The sequence below is a fragment of the Ctenopharyngodon idella genome, chromosome 3 (genome assembly GCF_019924925.1).
Source record: "Ctenopharyngodon idella isolate HZGC_01 chromosome 3, HZGC01, whole genome shotgun sequence".
Lineage (NCBI taxonomy): Eukaryota > Metazoa > Chordata > Actinopteri > Cypriniformes > Xenocyprididae > Ctenopharyngodon > Ctenopharyngodon idella.
The window spans coordinates 28,102,941-28,125,329 of NC_067222.1; the positions used below are offsets into that span (position 1 = coordinate 28,102,941).

General features: G+C 37.2%; 2 protein-coding genes across 3 annotated transcripts; both read right to left on the reverse strand.

Moving 5' to 3' along the window:
• Positions 1-1,596: 1,596 nt before the first annotated feature.
• On the reverse strand, positions 1,597-16,074 carry slc25a39 (solute carrier family 25 member 39). Of its 2 annotated transcripts, XM_051886335.1 has the most exons (12): positions 15,908-16,074; positions 12,350-12,459; positions 11,454-11,513; positions 10,296-10,346; positions 7,234-7,343; positions 7,080-7,147; positions 6,348-6,472; positions 4,415-4,588; positions 4,186-4,295; positions 3,382-3,463; positions 3,118-3,201; positions 1,597-2,511 (listed from the first exon to the last, which is right to left on the reverse strand). In XM_051886335.1, the coding sequence occupies exons 2-12, from the start codon at positions 12,444-12,446 to the stop codon at positions 2,393-2,395; spliced, it is 1,080 nt and encodes a 359-aa protein (XP_051742295.1). In that variant the 5' UTR covers positions 12,447-12,459; positions 15,908-16,074; the 3' UTR covers positions 1,597-2,392. The 2 variants fall into 2 exon arrangements, with proteins under 2 accessions (XP_051742295.1, XP_051742297.1); XM_051886337.1 differs by lacking the exon at positions 10,296-10,346.
• A 2,359-nt stretch (positions 16,075-18,433) lies between these two features.
• Positions 18,434-22,266, reverse strand: rpl27 (ribosomal protein L27). The gene is made up of 5 exons (XM_051888463.1): positions 22,160-22,266; positions 21,500-21,582; positions 21,202-21,371; positions 18,901-19,011; positions 18,434-18,525 (listed from the first exon to the last, which is right to left on the reverse strand). Exons 2-5 carry the CDS (start codon positions 21,578-21,580, stop codon positions 18,477-18,479), a joined length of 411 nt encoding a protein of 136 aa, XP_051744423.1. The 5' UTR covers positions 21,581-21,582; positions 22,160-22,266; the 3' UTR covers positions 18,434-18,476.
• Between the last annotated feature and the right edge of the window lie 123 nt (positions 22,267-22,389).

A 22,389-nucleotide genomic window follows, 5' to 3' on the forward strand; every position in this document is an offset into this window, starting at 1 on the left:
TTGATGACCGTTAAAACGCGTCATCACAGTCTGTGAAAAGGGTCCATTTTTCTTACTGCTATTACTGATATTAAACGCTTTTGGATGGAAAATCTATAGATGGCTGTTGGGCTGAGTGAATATGAGTAGAACTTTTTACTGCCCTAGTACTTCATAAATCCCTTTAAATGGATACATGCGAGGAAAATGGCCTTCATCATCACAGTATGACAATGCCTATGTAGTATTCATTGTGCTGATTTGCACACTCCAGGCACAGGGTGGCTCTGTTTGGGGGAGACAGTCATTTACACTTCAATAACAATCCGTACCATTTGCTTCACAGGACACGTGTGCTTTCCACTACCTACTATTTATATACTAGTGTGTTCTAACATATAACTATGTTGTTTGGTCTCATCTGACCAGCTTATAAACTGAACTGAAAGGTGTTATCTTAATGTACAATCTAGGTACTATTGCTTAAACATGCATTGAGGAGAATATGTTAATAGCCTATGCTTTCCCCCCTCTCTATCACCACCCATTTGTCTTATCTTTTGGTTTCCTGTCGGTCAGTTTTGGTGTTTGTATTCCTCTCATGTTTAACAATGCTTTGCTCAGGGTATAAGAAGGAAAGGTAACTATTGATCTGGGAGAATGGCTTTAACCCTGCCACTCCTGCGTAACCTCTACAAGAAAGGCTTTTACGGCCTCTCCTTCACAGCAGTGCATTATTTGTTACAGCTAAGTTTTTCTATACAGTATGTTGTTCGATTCTACTGTCTGTATATTTAAACTTGTAACCTCATAAATAACTTTGCCTACTTTAAAGGATTTGAGAATCTTTCCTTTAGCACTGATAATGCTGAAAGCCAAATTGACTAACTTTCGTTGTCTGAGCACTGAGGTTACCTTTTCCCATCAGTTCTAAGAGAGAGTTTTAGCTTTAAAGAATAAGAGGTTAAAGAAAAACAACATCTTTAATGGAGTCAGATAAATAACTGAATTTACGTACATCATCCTTCACCTTTTTGTTCCAACTATTGGTTCAAAATAGCAGCATAAGCTTTCAGCCTTATAGTGGCTACATGCAGAATCTGTAAATATGCAAGTTTAAATTGGTAATAAAATTCACATAATATAAAATATTTCAATGTTTCCTTATTGGTCCAATCCTGTATGTCTGTCTAGGGTGGAACAAAGATGATGTTCAGGAGAGTGTCCAAACATTTTTTATTGTTATTTTGGCCATACAGTGAAAGTGGATAGGGACCAGTGACAGCTGTGGTCATCATTCACTCTCATTGTATAGAAAACAGTCGTTTAAACATTTTGCTGGGTAACTCCTGATGTGTTACACACAAAAAAATTAAAGTCATATCACAGCATGCAACATGGAACTACATGAGGGTAAGGAAATGATGACAGGAAACTTACCCTTTAAGAATAAATCATTCTGCTCACATTCCACAAGGGCCATCTCAGGCATATTCAATTATTTTCACTCAGAAATGCAATCTATAACTCATTCATGTAATATGCTTCCTTATGCTTCAGTAAATGTGAAGATATTATGCACATTAAGTCGACTTAAAATTAAACTTCGAACATGAAGAGGTTTTTAAACATCTTTTATTAGATAAAATGTGAGAACTGTCTAATCATTTCAAGTCAGCAGTATGTTTACAGCAGTTCGTATATGAGCTAAATGCAGGTGTAGTTAACAGGACAAGAGCAGAGATCCATCCACTACACACTAGGTCATCCCTTGAAGACAAAAGAAAAAGTTCAGTGCCTATAAAAAAGGACTATAATACAATATTTGGGGGGAAAAAAATTAAATAAAACAATTTTTGAATAAAAAAAAACATTTTCCCTGCTGAAAAAGAGTAAAGCTCAGTACTGAGTAGTTTATCCATTCATTCTGAGGTTTCTTCAAAATGAACAGCAGAGGGCAGCACTGTGTCTTTAATAAAAGGGACTCAAGTCATGCACTGCAGATACAACAACCTGGATGTCACGCCCAACTGGCAGCCATTTCAATAAGTCGGGCATTAGTGGGGAGGTAGTGTTTCTGCCAGCATGCTTTGGTATTGTTCCCTAAGGCATCACAGGGTTTGGGGGTATTGTGCATTTATTGACGCATCATATCTGAAGTCCTACATCTCAGACAAGAAGTATTAGTTAAAGTCTCACAGCTTTTGATTCCTTGTGCCAGTCAGCAGGCACATCACTCAACAATTAGAGTTTCTTTCATAAAACTATGTGTAAAAAAACAAACAAACAAACAAAAAAAAACTCATCACAATGCTGAGTTTAAGTTGTCAGTGTTTGCAGTAGCTGACAAGGAGTCCCTCTCAGCTTCCCCAGGGGTTTGTTCCTGGACAAACCACAGGTCCTCTCGCCCATCTCAAAGACCGCATGTCGCCTGATCCAGATTACGTTTCTGAAAGAAAGTCTTCCCGAACTCATAAGTGCTGATCATGACTGCACAGGCGGGAGCAACTTTGATCACTCTTGGAAGGAAACCTGAAAAAAAGCAAAGCTGTTTATTTAATATAACAGTATCACTGTTTCAGTAATAAAAAGTTATAGCCGTGGTGTGTAATTTCCAATCCAGTTCAGTCCCACACCAATACATTGTTTCAGCCAGAAAGTGTAAAAAATTTACTCATCCTATTATGCTTTGTTGAGCTGGTTGAGTTGTGTTAATAGTGTGTTGAAATTTTGTTGCTCAATGGTGTAGTTTATTTCTGAAAATAGCAACGCGCCAACAATGCGCCTGAACACACCTCGTTTTCCGACCATGGGCGCACAAATGGGCACAAATGCATTTGCTATTTAAACAATGTGGTGCAGGACATGAAAATGATAACTGCGTTGGGCTGAAACTAGCAAAAAGCACTTGCGTCGCGCCGGGTGTATGATAGGGCCCTTGAACATGAAAACATATTCTAGAAGAGCCCAAAAACAAAATCAAGACTTTCTAAAAGGGCATAACAGGTCCTCTTTAAACTGTAGGCAGTTATTGAGTTCATCTTGACAGTCCCAAACAGGCCTGATGTCAATCTCTAGTTTGGTTAGTAACGTTATAGAACTACTCTGACATCAATATCTGTAGAAATTAGAGCTTACCTGCAAACAAACCCCTGTATCCCATGTCAATCCAGATATTCCTCATCATGTTCCATGTGGAGGCCGGTTTCTTCATCGAGATTGCTGAGAAAGGTCAAAATGTCATGAAATTTGATGCCTGATAAATGTAATTAATTCTAGCTTACGTAATCAGCTCTGAATTGTTTTTATAAGAGCGTAGTCACCTAATGAGATCACATGTCTCTCAACATTCAGGTTGTATTACAACACTATTAACAGGTGAAACTACAGAAGCTGCTATACCTCCGAGAGCCTCCATTTCTCCTAACTGGATTTGCCTGCGCGTTTTCACCACATCAAACGGCAGGGTCAGAACTGCAGCGATCTGTGTCAGAAAGAAAATTGATATTCTGATCAGAAAGGCCAGTACTGCAAGATAAAATCACATCATGGTTTTCAGAAAAATATTCAAAGCATTTTTCAACATTAAGACATTTTTCTTGAGCAGCAAAACAGATTATTAGAATGATTTCTGAAGGATCATGTGACACAGAAGACTGAAATATTGATGCTGAAAATTTGCCATTTACAGGAATAAATTCATAAATTCTTTTTTTTTTTTTTTTTTTACATAAATGCAGCCTTGGTGAGCAGAAGAGAAATTTAATTATAACTCGGTTATATTTACAATTATACAACTCTATTATCACTGCAAAACCAATTCCATTATAAAGAAGTTGATGTAGTCATGTAGTATGTAAGTATGAAGTAAGAAAATACACAAAATATTACTTGACCATTAGTTAAGATTTCAATGCAAAAGATAAGTTTCACACATGTCCTACATTCATCGGGGAAAGAAGTCGACCTAGCATTTGTTCTCATGTAAAACGCCTTTATTATTAATCAGGCAGGCCAGATAAGATATCACGCTCTGTTCACATTGTTTAATCTTTTTTCTCACTGTAGTCTTATGTAATCATTCATAAACGTATCCATATTAATTTATAGCCATTGAGCTCCTTCTTATAATGCGTCATTTAAAATGAAGTAAAAGTCATCAATCATATCAGGCTTTTGAGAGTGAGGTGATACGGGGATACTCACTGCTCCTGAGACAGCCCCGGCTGTAAAACTGATGGTGAAGGAGGTCTGTGGTGCCCTGTACCGCTCACACAGCTGTGCCTTCACTAGCTCATAGTTAAACCAGTACAGGGCTGAAGGGGAGGAAAAAAAAAAAAAAAAAAAAAAAAAAAAAAAAAAAAACAGTAAAGCATTGCATCTGTGGAACATCCCTCTCACTATCACATTGCCAGAGAAAGTACAGGTCACTGACCTGAAAAGGGCACGTCCCGTAGGACAGTGGGTCCCCAGCCTCTCCAGAGAGATAACCAGCCATCCTGAGCCACAGCCGAGCGAAAACACAGCATCAGCTCGCTGTATGGGAGTCTGCGGGACTGCATCTTAGTCCGAACCAACTCCAGAGGACTGATCACAGACACTGCTCCCACTGAGCAGCACAGAGAGAGATGTCAATAATGTGACAACAGAAATCACACCACAGCAGTAACGATCAAACAAAACACTTGGAAAAGTACAACAAAACTGGGGATACATTAATATTAACATACTGGTTTTTTTTTTAATTTTTTTGTCAAAATTTAAAGGGTTAGTTCACCCAAAAATGAAAATTCTGTCATTAATTACTCACCCTCACATCGTTCCACACCTGTAAGATCTTCGTTCATCTTCAGAACACAAATTAAGATATTTTTGATAAAATCCGATGGCTCAGTGAAGCTTCCAAGATCATTTCCTTTTTCAATGCCCAGAAAGGTACTAAAAACATGTTTACATACAGTTCATGTGACTACAGTGGTTCAACCTTAATGTTATAAAGCAACGAGAATACTTTTTGTGCTCCAAAAAAAACAAAATAACGACTTTATTCAATAATATCTAGTGATGGGCGATTTTAAAACACTGCTTCGAAGCTTTATGAATCTTTTGTTTCGAATCAGTGGTTTGGAGCGCCAAAGTCATATGATTTCAGTAAACAAGGCTTCGTTATGTCATAAGTGTTTCAAAATTTCAATAGTTCATGTGACTTTGGCAGTTTGATACACGATCCGAACCACTGATTTGAAACAAAAGATTCGTAAAGCTTCGAAGCTTCATGAAGCAGTGTTTTGAAATCGCCCATCACTAGATATTGTTGAATAAAGTCGTTATTTTGTTTTTGTGGTGCACAAAAAGTATTCACGTCGCTTCATAACATTAAGGTTGAACCACTGTAGTCACATAAACTGTTTTAAATATGTCTTTAGTACCTTTGAAAGTGTTATTTATCTTGCTGTCAATAGAGGCCTCACTGAGCCATCAGATTTTATAAAAAATATCTTAATTTGTGTTCCGAAGATAAACGAAGGTCTTACGGGTGTAGAACGACATGAGGGTGAGTAATTACTGAATTTTCATTTTTGGGTGAACTAACCCTTTAAAATACAACATTTAAATCAATCATTTTAAGTACTACAAGTGAATTTACAGCATTATAATTTATAGCATGAAAAGTAAATTTTCAGGTTTGGGATCAGTAAGATTTCTTAAAAAAAGAAATTATGCTTATTCAACAAGCATTGAATTGAATTGATCAAAAGTGACAGTAAATACATTTATAATGTTTCAAAAGGTTCTATTTCAAATAAATGCTGTTCTTTTAATCATCAAAAAATATCACCAGTTTCCACAAAAATATTAAGCAGCACAACGGTTTTCAACATTAACAAAATAATAAATGTTTCTTAAGCAGCAAATCAGCATATTAGAATGATTTCTGAAGAATCACTGAAGACTGGATTAATGATGCAGAAAATTCAGCTTTGTCATCACAGGAATAAATTACATTTCAAAATATATTAAGATAGAAAACATTTATTAAAATGTAATATTTCATAATATTACTGTTTTACTGTATTTTTGATCAAATATATGCAGCCTTGATAAGCATAGGAAACTCTTTCGACCACAAACCTTTGAATGGTTTATATATAGCAAATCTACTGGTAAACAGGGGAAATGAGAATCCATAATATCCAATAGTGACAGATTAAATTTAATTATGCCAATCACAGATTTATTATGCAGGTTTTTACAGTTTTGTTTAGGGATGCACATTATATCACTTTGAGATCTTCACAATACACATTACAATACTTCAGTCTTGTAAAGATGCTTGGATGAAACAGGAAGGATGAGTAAATACTCACATCTCGCTAACCCTCCTGCTATGAGGGGAATATGGTCCCCTTGATAGCCCATGCCGTAATGCAGGAAGTCTCGCAGCTGGTCATAACAGGTGAAGTAGATGACTGTGGCAGGAACCGCCATCACCCTTCAAACACAAACACACCAATGAGCATTCATTGAAAACAGCTTGTGCACTAATTACAAATGTGTGTCATTTTCAAGGTTGTTTTTATTTGCTGGTTTGTCCGCTCAAGTCATCTGACCCCAAAATAGATTATTTACAGTCAACTTGATTCAGAAGATCAATCATTAACATGTTATTTATACATTTACAAAGTCAAAGGGTCATATGCTTACACAGCATTTCAGTTATTCAGTAAACAGCATGACTACTGTAATCGGGTTCACAACTAATGACTTCTTTTAATGAGAGTTATCTGTTTGAATCCTACAGAATCCTTCACTCAATCTTTGAATCTGTCAAAGCATTTACAGAATTAAAATCTGACTTAATTACTAAACTACAAGTCATTACTTTCAGCAACTGCACTTGATCAAGCTGAATCAAAGTCTTTCATATGAGCTGCAGTTACAGCACACACTTTACAAAGAGAGGCACACTAAACACAGGACTAGACTAGACCTGATAGCACCGGTTACAGTTCTGTCCTATAAAACTGATGCAGTACAAATAAAGTACGCAAGTCACGCAGTTTATATGCAACTGTACGCTGACGTGATGCTGGACTTACAGTGTGGGGGGAAGTCCGCTCCACAAAGACCTGAGCCCCTCATTTCGTGTGATCTTAACAAATGCATCCTAAAAAAAAAGTGAATTAATCATGAGTGTGTCATTACAAAAACTTTTCCAAAAAACAATTTGGAAAGGTGCGAATTAATTCTTACCACGGTCCCGCTGAAATGGGTGGGGGTTTTGTACCAGCTGGAGCAGCTTGACATATTCTGACACACATAGATGTGGTCCATCAACCCGTTACAATACAGGAAACATTTCCCTAAAAAAGACAGAGAAAACATAGAAGCGTAAACGTAATGTGTACTACTTTTGTGAATACACTGCCAATGGCCACAAGCACCCAAGTATTTAGAATAGAGACAAAGACTTTAGATATACAAAGACGGGGCATTCATGTTACTAATGAATGGGACAAAGTGCAATGAGCAATATGGCAGAATAAGCCCCGCCTTCTAAAATGAAAGACCCAATCTCTGATTGATGAAGTCTGTGTCGTTTGAAGCTCAGATTGCTTTAGAAACAGTCATTGTTCTGAGATGCACAAGCTTATGACTGCACATGCACACTAGTGGATTTAGCCTGAAGAATAAGCTTTTTTTTAATGCTATTTGAGCATAAGAAACAACATTTATGGGACAGTTTATGTCAGATTTTGTTGCCGATTAGAAATATGTTATTCAATTGTGAGTTCGGCAAGCAGTTCTTGAGATTTCAGGATTCCCCCATTCAAGTAGATAGGACTTGGTCTTAGATGCCCAAAATAGCTGCCGGAAGTGCTGCAAATATGGGTGCAGAGTGAACAGACTTGAATGGGACTTTGTTAGAAATCAATCACAAAAAAAAAAAAAAAAAATATATATATATATATATATATATATATATATATATATATATATATATATATATATATAATTTGTGAATGTGAACTTTTATTTTCAACTACAAAACACTTTTAGCAATTTTTAATCTTGCAATTGGTTATTGTAACATTTTGAGTAAAAACTTTAGTCTAAAGCTGGGACAGCAACTGCATACTGACACTATGTTAAACATCGTATAGATTTTAAAATCTTGCTAATTACTTACAATGCACTAAATGGTTTAGCTCCCCAGTACCTGAGCGAGCTCCTAATTCATTATAGTCCTTCACGTCTATTGCGATCTCAGAATTCAGGCCAGCTGATAATACCTAGAATATCAAAATCAACCGCAGGCGGTAGATCCTTCTCCTATTTGGCACCTAAACTCTGGAACAATCTTCCTAGCATTGTTCGGGAAGCAGACACACTCTGTCAGTTTAAATCTAGACTAAAAACGCATTTCTTTAACCTGGCATACACATAACACATTACCAATTTATATTTTCAAATCTGTTAAAGGATTATTAGGCTGCATAAATTAAGTCAGCCGGAACCGGGAACACTTCCTATAACACCTGATGTACTCGTTACATCAGAAGAAGAATGGCATCTACGCTAATATTAGTCTTTCTGGTTATCCCGAGGTTCACCGTAGTCAACCGGATCCGGGCCGTATCCAGGTGAGACCAAGGACCTGCACCTTGACACGACCACAACGCAGCCCTGATGTATCAGTAGAGATTGAGTCAACTAGATCATCCACTGTGAGGGCCTCATCGACACGACAGCCACGACACAGTTCCTCAACAACCGTCCAAACCGGCGTGATGAATACGATCCTCAATTGGATGGAACTGGAATAAATACTTTGAATGTTGCGATCCTGTCGGACTTATGATAGCAACCTGAATCGTAACAAAGCACTGTTGGCCAGAGGAGAACTGGCCCCCCGACTAAGCTTGGTTTCTCCCAAGGTTTTTTTCTCCATTTAAACACCTATTTGCCACTTGTCTGCCACCTGATGTCACCTGATGGAGTTTGGGTTCCTTGCCGCTGTCGCCTTTGGCTTGCTTAGTTGGGGACACTTGACATTTGACTTGACATTTGATATTCAACAGTGCTTTGATCTGCCTGCACTGACACTATTCTTTTAAGAGCTGCTGTGCAGCCAAATAATGTACCAGTTATCAATGTAAAGCTGCTTTGACACAATCTACATTGTAAAAAGCGCTATATAAATAAAGGTGACTTGACTATACATGTATGAGTTTAAGTCGACATTAAATGAAATTTCACCCAATCTATTTTCTAAATGCATGTTATTGATCTGATTGTGAATGATTCATCCATGCATATGTGTCATTATTTTTAAATGTGCTTTTAATTTTTGATCCAAATGCTATAACTTAATCTTCCAGTGAAACCTCAGACTTCTCTCTGGTGACGTATGCAGGGCTTCTCCAATCATTTTGTCTGCTTGCCTTAAACCCTTACACATGACTGCAAGCTAGCATTCACATCAGTCTCCATCCAGTCAACAACCGATGCATAGAACCAAGTCACCACCATACTTTTCTGATAATGTATGTCACTTAGGTGTACATCAAATAAGGGGGAAAAAAATGCTCGCTACTTCTCTTTCATCATGACTTTGTTTGAACACTGCCACAATACAGTTAATAACAACAGAGACAAAAAACTAATTGTCTATGCAGTGTGCAAACTAAATGACTCCTAGATTGTTGTATATGCAGACATATAGCAACTATGTGACCCAACTTTGACACTGAGTTTTCCAAGCAAGAATTTTCTGATTATTTCTTGTGTTCAGTTCAAAGGATTTGGAGATTAGGACTGAGGTCTTAGATAAGAGGTTCTATAAATATTAGTGACCATGGCATTGACCATGCCGCGACAGTTTAACCAATTTCAGCATTGGCACAAACAAGCAGTCTTCCTACTATTTTTGGACATTATGCAAGACAGGTTCAAGGTAGGTCTACCAGGCATGGTTTTTAGTTTAGTTCTGTAAATGGTCCACTGCTATAAACACACTGAATAAACATTTACATACAAGCAGAGCAGACATCTGAAATATTTTCTCAATGCATTTTTCAACTTGGGGTGTTTTGTGCACGTGTCATGTCTGTTTGCGCTGTGACCTTGCATTTACCCCTTTAGAGATGTGTTAAATAAGCCAAAATGTTGTTTGCACTTTGTGATTTAGTTGTTTTGCAGAATGTATGCTTGTAATTCTTTGAGTGGTGGTTAGTGTTAGTGAAGTTAAAGCTTCTGGTCTTTTGGAGAGGACCTTGAGCACAGATGACAGTTCATCTAGTTTGCATACTCACATTTTGAAGGGCGGATGACCCTAGCCCAGGGCCTTGAATCTGCTGCTAGTGCTACGAGAGAGAGAGAGAAAGATAGCTCATAGTGCATATAGCAAATGCAAAACAGCATAAGGTCTTTGTTATCAAGAGCTTACAGCAGGTTTTTAGATATACACTACAGTTCAAAAGTTTGGGGTCAGTTTGGCTTCAGCAAGGATGCATTAAATTTGTCAAAAGTGACAGTTATAATGTTACAAAAGATTTACATTTCAAATAAATTTAAGATTGTAATAGTATTTCACAATGTTAGTGTTTTTACTATGTTTTTGATCAAATAAATGACACAAATGACTTGGTGAGCAGACTTCTTTCAAAAACATGAAAAAAAAAAAAAAAAAAGGAATATTGCAGTACTTATTATGATTTATCCCACATTATTTTTTACAATCCCCATGCCCTGGTATTTCATCAAAATAACTTCCCCTCCCTCTATACATCTCTTCTCTGATGACGTGTTTATTGGCGCGAGGGCAGGCTCACATGACATCACAGCAATAGCAAACCACAATAACCCAACGACCCAATCAAATCCAGTTGGACAAAAATAATGTCCCGCCCTATACTGTTCTAGTTCGAGATGCCATTTCACTTGGATACACGTCACAATAGGGAAGAAAAGACTAATCGCAACTTCCGCTTCATGCCGATTTTAAAGACCCCAAATTTTTGAACGTTAGTGTAGCTTCATTTTCACTGTTAATAAAGCTCAAGTAGTTCTATTTATTTTATTCCAGCTTAATATGCAGAGAGTAAGCCATTTGTAGGTCAATAAAAGCCATTTGTAGATTTCAAAACATTAGCTCTATTTGTACCCTGACTAATCCAACAGCAACGCTGACTCAACCAATGGTGAGTTTGGGGTAGGACTGAGTTTAGCAAGCAATGGCAGACAGGGTGTGTTTGAAAAACCTGTTTGGAATAATCACTTTAGTTTTTTTTTTTTTTTTTTTTTTTAGGTTGGGGGGTGGAAGAGAAATTTAAAGCACCATTCAAATTTAAAGCACCAGTTAAACTAGTGTGACTTGTATAATGTCAAGAGAAAATGCATTAAGTTCACCGTTCAATCATCTAACATTCTGTCTGTTGATCAAGAATTGAAGAGATGCTTGAGATCTGTACCTTGATAGAGGGGAGTTTGCTGTGCTTGAAGTCTGATCTTCACTACATCCAATGGTGTGACTGTAAAGCAAGAGGGAGAAAAATTAAGATTTAGCCCTGTATAAAAGTTAGCATTTTGATTCTACGTATAAAGCACAACACTTGCACAAACAGAAAGCTGGAAATTTCAAATTAAACTGTAAAACTATCAACCCAGTTACTTTATGAAAACATAATTATATCCTAGCATACACTACCAGTAAAATGTTTGGGGTCAGTAAGGCTTTGTTTGTGTTTTAAGAGAAGTCGCTTATGCTCACCAAGACTGCATTTATTTGATCAAAAATAAAATGAAATAGTATTGTTGGGAAATAATACAATTTTAAATAGTTGTTTTCCTGTTAAATATTTTAAAATGTAATTTATTCCTTGGATGGAAAGCTGAATTCTCAGCATTTCTCCAATCTTCAGCATCACACGATCCTTCACAAATCATTCTAATATGCGGATTTCCTGCTCAAGAAACATTTTTTATTATCATCAATGTTAAAAACAGTTGTGCTGCTTTAAATTTTTGTGGAAACTGATACATTTTTCAGGATTCCTTGATGAATAGAAATTTCAAAAGACATCTTGTAACATTATAAATGTCACTTTTAATCAATTTAAAGTTTCCTTGCTGGAAAAGAAAAAGTATTAATTTCTTGAATTTAATGCATTGAATGCCCAACTCAATTTAATACCAAAACATTTGTATTTGATAAAATGTTTATTCTTCTTTAAAAAGAAAAGAAAACATAGCTAAATTTGGACAAATGAAGGAAATGACAAATGAAGGAAATTACATCACAAACATGTGAAGTGAAAACAGAATCTCCTCGGAATAGAGAAATGATTGCGCTGATTCTTTTCCTCACCAAAAAGAGATGTTAGCACAGCCCCAGTGCCAGACGCCAGCATCTGCTGCACGGGCGTAATAGCAGCCGAAGGCCTGACTGCAGGCCCATCCCCCATCCTGCCGGCCCACCTGAAAGACAGAGCAGAGGGGTCTACCACATATATCAGAATACATTCATCCAAGATGCTTAGGTTATTTTTATTTTTATAGTCCCGTTTTAGATCTCCTGTCAACAGGGAGACCTGTTGATCTCCTCAGTCCTATGCAAGACATGTAAGGTCATCTGCTCTTAAAGGGTTAGTTCACCCAAAAATGAAAATAATGTCATTAATTACTCACCCTCATGTCGTTATACACCCGTAAGGCCTTCATTCATCTTCGGAACACAAATTAAAATATTTTTGATTAAATCCGATGGCTCAGTGAGGCCTGCATTCACAGCAATGACATTTCCTCTCTCAAGATCCATAAAGATACTAAAAACATATTTAAAACAGTTCATGCGAGTTCAGTGGTTCTACCTTAATATATAAAGCGACGAGAATATTTTTGTGCGCCAAAAAAACAAAATGACAAAATTCAACAATATAGTGATGGGCCGATTTCAAAACACTGTTTCGGAGCTTTGCGAATCGAATCAGTGACTATGTTTTTAGTAGCTTTATGGATCTTGAGAGAGGAAATGTCATTGCTTTGAATGCAGGCCTCACTGAGCCATCGGATTTAATCAAAAATATCTTAATTTGTGTTCCGAAGATGAATGAAGGCCTTATGGGTGTGGAACGACATGAGGGTGACATTAATGACATTATTTTCATTTTTGGGTGAACTAACCCTTTAAATAATGACGATTATGCAAAAATAAATGTGGATATCAAGAGAAAGTAACTCCTAGTGGCAGGGGTGATTATAATGGCCCAGCACAGCATGCTGATATCTTATCTACTGAGCACACAGCCGGGGTGGGTCACCCTCCCTGTACCCTATACTATTCCTGCGGAACTCAGTAAACTACCTTATAAGAAACAATTCAGCATGAGACTTTGACCGACATCAAGCGTGCCGCCTGGATGCATTCAGCATGCAACATGTCCAGTGTCAAAGATTGGGGTAGTTAGGAGAGTTAAAGGGATAGTTCACCCAAAAATGAAAATTCTGAATATTTTGAAGAAGACTCGTAACTAAACAGTTTTGGTCCCCTTTGACTACCATTGCTTTTTTTTTTTTCTTGCTTTTCCCCACAATAGGAGTCAATGGGAACCAAAACTGTTAGATTACAAACATTCTTCAATATATATTTTTATATGACAGAGTAAAATCATATGGGTTTGAAATGACATGAGGGTCAGCAAATTATAACAGAATCGATCCTTTTAAAATGAAAGAGAAATTGAGAGTATAACTTCACCATCCAATGTATGATTATGATTATGAGAGTATGATTGAATTTAGGAGAATACTAGAGGGAAAAACCAACACCTGTGGACTGGAGAACTTTAACTACATTAAACTGGTATTACCTCCTACAAAATTGACAAATAGTGCAAAAGCTAGAACAAGTGACAGCTTTAGGCTAGTAACACAGAAAGGAAAATCCATATGCTAAAAGATCAACAGAGAGCAGATAATAAGCTGTGAGCACAAAGTCGATCTTCATGTTGGCCTGACATATATGAGCTACAGGAGGTTGCTGCTAATACGCAATAATGTGTTTCAGCTGCAAAGATGTCATTTTTTTGATCAGTGCAAACATGCTTATTTCATCTCATGTGTTATAAGAAGTGCAGTCCATCATCTCTAGAGCAGCAAAACAAACCCCAAACAGCCCTTATCTCACTCCTTCACATCTCTTCACATACAGGGGTTGGACAATGAAACTGAAACACCGGCCAATATAGTGTTGGAGGGTTCTCGTCTATATCTGCACGGCATGATGGTCAATCTTCACTGAGTTTACATTCCATCAGTAAGATCAGAGTGTGAAGGTTGAATTAGCAGAGCAATAGCACTGCTGTACATAAAATATTGCAATTCACACAACATAATTGGAGACATATCAGAGTTCAAAAGAGGACGAATTGATTATGTGCATCTCACTGGCTCATCTGTGACCAGGACATCAAGTCTTTGCTGTGTATCGAGAGCTACCGTATAGTGTCCAGAGTAATGTCGGCATACCACCACACAATATAAACCACATTCAACATGAGTAACTGTTGACGCAAGAGGAAGCTGTCTGAAAGGGATATGCAGGTACTAACCCGGATCGTATCCAAAAAAACAAAACCACAGCTGCCCAACTCATGCGCGCAGCTCGACTCTCCTGTTTCCACCAAAACTGTTTGTCGGGAGTCAATATTCATGGTCGGGCTGCTATAGCCAAACCTTTGGTCACTCGTGCCAGTGCCAAATGTCGGTTTCATTGGCGCCAACCGTGCAAATCTTGGGCTGTGGACAATGTGAACCATGTATTGTACTCTGATGAGTCTGTCTTCACTGTCTTTCCCACATCCGTGGGAGTTATGGTGTGGAGAAGTACCAATGAGGCTCAACACCCGGACTGTTGCGTGCCCAGAGTGAAACACGGGGAGGATCAGTGATGTTTGGGCTGCAATATCATGGCATTCACTATTGTGCTTGATGTGTGCGTCACTGCCAAGGACTACCAAACCATTCTGGAGAACCATGTGTACCTAATGATTCAAACATTGTACTCTAAATGGGGTGCCATGTATTAGCAAGATAATGCACCAATACACACAGCAAGGCTTGTGACAGAATGGTTTGATGAACATGAAAGTGAAGCTGAATATCTCCCATGGCCTGCACAGTCAGCAGATCCAAATATTGTTAAGCCACTTTGGGGGAGAAGCAAGTCAGAAAACGTTTTCCTCCACCAGCATCACATAGTGAACTGGCCACTGTCCTGGAAGATGAAGGGCTCAAAATCCATCTGGCCACTGTGAATGACTTGTATCTCTCGTTCTTTCATTAATTCAGGCAATGCCTTTCATCAGTCAATGTTGTAAAAGTCATTTAATAGCCGTATTTTCTAATCTACATCAGAATATTTTTACTAAATAACATTTAATGTATATCACACTAACAGTAATAACCAAATGTTATTGCTGTTATCCTTAAGTCTAGAAAAAATACTACTGAACAGCCAAAATTCAAAAACAAAGAACAAAACGTGCTGTCAGCTAAGAAAACAAAACACTAGTAAGCGAGGAAGTTGATTATCAAGTCTTGGTTAGGTAGCTAAAATATTGCCTGTCCAGAACAAAGCACAATGTATTTTTTTCTGGTTCCTACTACTGGTTAAAAACAAAACGAAACAAAACCATTATGGAACGAACATCAAAATCTTTACATAACCTTCAACTGCCTGTGCGGTAACGGCTCTCTTCCATCAGTCCAGTTTCATGAGCCCTACGCTGATCGCATTAAACGCAATGGCGCAAGATCATGGCACAGTGTACAGAGCAGTGATATTAATTGAGTCCTTTTGAAGCTAGTGCAGCAGAAAGGGTATGTTAGTTAAGGATTAATAGCACGGCTTATGCAGATAACTCACCTTTTGTCTAAACCGGAGGGTTTTCGTGCATCTGTTCGGTTCGTGACATACTGAAGTGAGACTCTCCTCCGCCGTGCTTTCGGAGCGTCTCAATGCGCACAACGGCACGCAGCGGGTGATAATGAAAAACACACTGCGCCCCCCGCCGGACGATCTGATGCCAAATACAGGTTTGGGGTTGTTTTTGTCATGCAGCCCAGCTAAGTCGTGACACGTTTTGCCTAAAGTTGTCTTCTAGGCAATGAGAAATGGGATACAAATAAATGTAATGCACCTTATTATATTGCAGGATGTCTGCTATCAACTGAAATTATAAGACAGCATAACACAGACATAATATATGAGTTTATAAGAAAGGATTTACATAAGGAGTTACATAATAGTTTCTTAATAAAACTAGATGAGTTGTATCTTATATTGGACTGAAGAAACAAATGCTTTTTTTATTATAGTTTTCAATCATCAAGGTTGCAGGAAAATATGAAATGTTTCCCCAAACTTGAGAACATTTTCCAAACTGTGAGACGGTTTGTGTTTGTCTCTGCCAATGCTCCCTCAGATTCTTCTGAAATTTCAGGTTTCTCAAGGTCAACATTAACAGCTCACCTCAAAACACCTGACACACTTAACCCCAGAGCTCCCATTTTACAGAAAAATAATCTTCAGAGTTAGCGTTAAAATTACAGTTTTATACAGTGGCAATTCAAAAACAAGTTTGAAATGTTTTTAGATTTGGAAAAATTTAGCTTTGATATAAAATTCATTTTACAAACTAAAAAGTTTATAGCATTAAAAATCCTTATATTTTAGCTCACATTTTTATGGTCACTGTGATTTTATATTTTATTAAGACATGTTCCTGGATCAACATATTTTGTTGATCCTGAAACAACATTCCAGTCTGAAAATTTAGTCTTAACCCTGTTCCACCTACCCCTAAACCTAATCCTACCCATAACTTATCCCTAAAATCAGAGGGGAAAGATAGGTGAATAACACTGATGTAGAAGCACCTAACCCTGGTTGCAAGCCTAAACTTGACATAAACAGTAAACTTGTCCCTCAAATCTGATTGGTTGATTGGAATGTTGTTCCAGGATCAACAAAGATGTTGATCCAGGAACATGTCTTACTTGGCAAAATCACGGTGACCCATTTGGATAATGCTACATGTAGATTTGTGTACATGATAAAGCTTTACCATTATCAGTCATAACAGTAATCAAGTTCACTTTCATATACATATATCAGAAATCAGTTACAACCCAGCAAGACATGCAGAATAGAAACACAAAGTCTTGTTTTCAGCTTCACAACCTCAAGAGGTTTATTAAAAGGTTTCCCTCCCAAGTCCTTAGAGATCACTTCCCTCACACTAGCATGCAATGGGCTAATTAAAACTATAAACTCTTGTTTTTACAGAGAGCAATCTCAATCCACAGTTAAGATTAGTGTTGGTCAGTTCATTGTCAAATACAGCATTAACAGGTGAGGACATCTATTTTTATGGGTGGATATTGCATGATGCGTTTTCTATTGCCTAACTAGACAAAAGACTAAAAAGTTATTGAAACTATTCTAACCATGTGGGTCTGTATTACCACTTGACTATTTATCCAGTGTTTATACAGTTAATATTGTTCACAAATATCTTTGGTGATGTAATACTCTGAATGATGGCACTCATCCTTACAATGCAACATCCAATTAGACAGATGACCAGTAACAGGGTTCCTACACATTTTCCATTTCAAAATCCCTTACTTTTCCAGACTCAAATTTCCAAAACACTCTGCAGATTTTTCAGACCATATTTAACATAAATGCTTCATCCAAAACCATTTTCAGCATTAAATTTGGTACACAGTACAGGCATCTGTAATTCACCTATTTTATTTTTTTATTATTAGTTTTCTCTAAGTGATAACACGCACTTATATAAGAAACCTAAAAGGCTTTATAATCTTCATATATATTCACCTCTGACACATTAGTTTGATACCGTGAATGTGGTTTAATACTATAAATGTGATTTGTGGCACGACCACCAAAAAGCAAAGTACAGTCTAATTTAGATGATTGTTTGTTGATCCTTTAATTGTTGCTGGTTTGAGCAGCACACCCACGTTCTTTTAGTGAAGTTCAAAAGACTCACTTATGATAAAGACAAACAGGTTTGCAAAATGAAAATGTTCACCTTAAATGTTCGACAATCACTAAACTTTTGCCATAAAATCACTCTGCTTGTATGATATATTTTTTAGAAATTGTTAACTTTAAGAAAACAGAATAGGGGCAATAGTCTGGAAACATTTTTCCAAACTTGGAAATTACTCAAATCCCACTTTTTAAAACTGCGCAGGAACCCTGCAGTAACAACCTTGAGTACACTGCTTCTGTCTTATGACATGAGATTAATAAGAAACTTCAGACAATGAATGCAATCTCTTCCGGAAGTGATTATCATGAATCAGAAAATACAAGGTGATAAGTAACCAAAGTCAACAGAAATAAGGCAAGGACCACTTTGTGGGATTTTTACAGATTTATTTGCGAAACCAATGAAAGCTTAGAATCGGAGCTTCTGGAAGAACCATTTGTTCTTGCCTGTCTTGTACCTGTAAAAGAAAACATTCATTGTCATCACTGATTCACCACATGTAGGACAATACATGCTTATATTAACAGTAGCAAAGCAATTATTATGTCCAGTGCACAACAAGATCAGACTGTTCCAACACTCAGCTTTTTGAACAGAAGCTAAAGTTAGCAGGCTTTGGATTTTGTGACCACAATGCCATGAGTCAAATTCTGCCACAACACTTTTTCTGGATCAAATCTAGGAAGCCAATTATATGATGTCTGTGCACTACACTATAGAATGAGAAATATCTAATCCTTTATGTAAAATGTAAGCATTAAATATTAAACATCCAATTTAAAGGTAATTGTAAAATAAAATAGTTCAGATGTATCTGGTGACAAACACATACCTCTCCTCAAACTTAACCTTGGCCTCTCTCCTGGCTTTGCGCTTCAGAGCAGGATCCCTGAAAACATCCTTGTTGACAACAGTTTTGTCCAGAGGAATGTCAACAGAGTATCTGAGGAAAGATGATGCATTGATTAGACAAACAAATGTACATAATTAAAACATGCCTTGTGATAGTCTGCATTCATTACACAGGGAAAAGGAAAAATGTGCCAGTCATGACAGAGACAAAACATGAACTCTGAACAGCAGAGCACACCAGAGATGCCGCAAATTAAAGGGTTAGTTTGGAACAACCTGAGGGTAAGTAATGACAATTTTCATTTTTGGGAGAACTATCCTTTTAAGTCCTTAAACCTGTTATGGCTTTAACATTTTGGCTTCAAGAAGAAATGGAGTGGGCAAGTAGAGCCAAAGTGACTTCAATTCACTGATTTGCTCTCATATCCTGGTTGCAACTGCAACACATTGTGTTGAAACCCTATATTTGTTTTTAAAAATTCCCAATATAGGTAAACCCCCTAAGCATATATTAGTGGTAACTGCATTTAGTTCCATCCATAAAGCAGCACATTCAATCACGAAAACTGTACACGATGATCAGTAAGGTGCACTGGGATCATAAATAGTCCACCAACAAAACCATAACCAAAACCATACTTCAACCTGAATCATTCATCAAAGAGTTGCATCTATTTAAACTACTGTTCAACTTTGTGATTAGTAGGACATTAAATTGATCAAAAGTGACTAAGATATTTATAATAGTACAAAGATTTAATAAATCTAAATAAACGCTGTTCTTCTGAACTTTCTATTTAAAATAATCCTGAAAGGGGAAGAAAAAAAAAAAATCAAGGTTTACACAAAAATAAAAAGTATCATGACTGTTTAACATTGATAAATGTTTCTTGAGCAGAAAATTAACATTTAAAATGATAATATCCCTAGGGCTGCCCTCAAATAAAGATTTCTGTAGTGGACTAGTAGTCTTTCATTTAAGCAATTAGTCGACTAATCGAATGTGTATATAAATTAATATGCTGTATAATTCAAAATAATGAGCCTTTAATTGCCTATAAAAAAAAAAAAATTCATGGACTAATCAGCATTCAAGCGCACACATAAAGTTTGCCAGTGGCAAAAGTAATGATTATGATTACTTTCTAAACATTTTAATAATTTATTGATGTTTTCGGCTGTAGAAATTAAGTGACAACGCTGACTTGTCATTCACAGAGACCAACAAGGCAGAAAGCGCACCCTGTTTTATTTTACGAAGACAATGATTTCTTGTTATTGTGAGTTTACACAAATAAAAGTAGACTTTTACAGTTTCAAATAATGTACTACTCTGATCTGTATGAGCAAAAATGACAGTATTTTAAGTTGTTTCCACTGTTATCAGGGGGAAAAAATTGCATGTGATCGTACCAGTGCCTCTATGTCTTGCGGAGCGAGCATTTGCAAGCAATTCGTATGGAAGCTCAACTTCCATAGGAATTAACTGAAAACGCTTGCTTTGCTACACGCCAGTGGACAGGCACCATTATGAATGCCTATTTTACTTTTGCTTGAATTTAGGTGGGTTTATTATTATTCATCACAAAAAACAACAAATCAGTACAATGAGAAACTCTCTTAAATAGGCGCTTTTACATTTCACTTTGAAACTAAATCTTTCTTTATCATTTTATCAGTCAGGAGTGTGGCAAAATTGGTGAAGGTGAAATCTGACTCCTGCTGTTGATCTGTGCTGTGACTCTTGTTCGGCTCACGCTGAATTGAGCAGATGTGCTGTTTTTAATTGTAGTGTCTGTTCTCTAACTGAACTAAATAGTTATTACTATAAAAAAATCAAAACGACAGTGGGGAGGTGGGCAAGTGATGTAACCGGTGTTGCGGCTGAACACCTGTAACACCATTAACACCGACTATCGCAGCAAGCCTAGCGAGCAGCTATGTAAAGTTGCTACTACTCACATGTTTCAAATGATACGCTATATTTGAGGTCGATGGATGATAAGCGAAGCAATTAGTGATCTGTCTCTCACTGCGTGACTTCGCCACAAGATTTTTTTTGCTCTGCAACTAACCGACTAAAAAAATTTTTGGTTGACTAAGCCTCTTTTAGTCAACTAATGATTAGTCGAAAATTAGGGGGCAGCCATAAATATTTCACAGTATTACCAATTTCATTGTATGTTTGTTTAAATAAATGCATCTCATATGAGAGCAAGCGTTGCTCTAAACCTGTATGAATTAATGCAGACATCCCTCTGTCTGTACAGGATGTACATACCTGGTTGGCATGAGGTGGTTGTAGTTGAACACTTTGACAAAAGCCTTGATTTTGGACCTCTTGGCAACCTTCTTCTTGCCCATGGTTGCTGTGACTTTACGAGGATAACGGTCGATGCCTGCGACCAGAGCGTGGCTGTAAGGACGGTCTGCGGTGCCATCATCAATGTTCTGAAAGGAAGAATAAAAAAATAAAATAAATTTTACAAATATACAAACACTGAAGATGTTATGATTCTATACAAATTGTAACCACAGAAGCCATCTTTTCCTGAAGATGGAGAGATATCAAAAAGTACCTTGACAATCACAGCCTTGCGTCCGGCATAACGTCCAGCCAGGACCATCACCACCTTGCCAGGTTTCATAAACTTGCCCATCTCTGAAAAACAGGAGTTTGCATATGACATTAGCTTTAAAAGCAAAACCAGAATACAAGACACTAAGTAACATTAGCACAATACAAGCAGCTTATATCGCCAAAACCGTTTTGATAGGCAAAATAATAATTATCTGAAGTTATAATTAAACTGATGCTATAACTTGTCTCTTAGGGGCAGCAAATTTATAAGACTAGATATGGCAACTTACAGCACTATGCTAACTGGCAATTATACAGCTGAATTAAAACGACAAGAGTTGGAACAAATATCTTAGCCATTTCACAATTTCATCATCTTCACATATTCATTTGTATATCGCACAGGAGTAATAATAAACGTATGTTGCCGCTAGTTTCTCAGCTATCATGCACGGGCAGGAAAGCTATCATGTTAGAAGTAGGCAGAAACGGAGTGGCTAATAAACCTATCATCTCCCAGTCTCAGCGTAATATTCAGACAATAATCACTTTAAATAGTCGACAGGGATATTCTCTCTATAAGTGACATGAAAGAAACCTCGTAGATTTTATTTCTTTATCGATGTTTGTGGATTATTTTCTCGTGTATGAAACTTACTGATGGTGCTCTATGGCCGACGACAACAGGAAAGGAAGTAGAAAGAGCGAGCGTGACCCTTGACACCCGCAGAGAGTGACGTATTTCCGTCGATTTGTAATTTGGTGTACACTTTGGTAAAACAAAATAAATGTCACCCTCTACTGCAGTAACTATAAGTAACATACAAGTATCGGATATGCGATGTACTCAGGTTTGGGCAAAAATAAGAAATGCCTTCCTTTTAATTT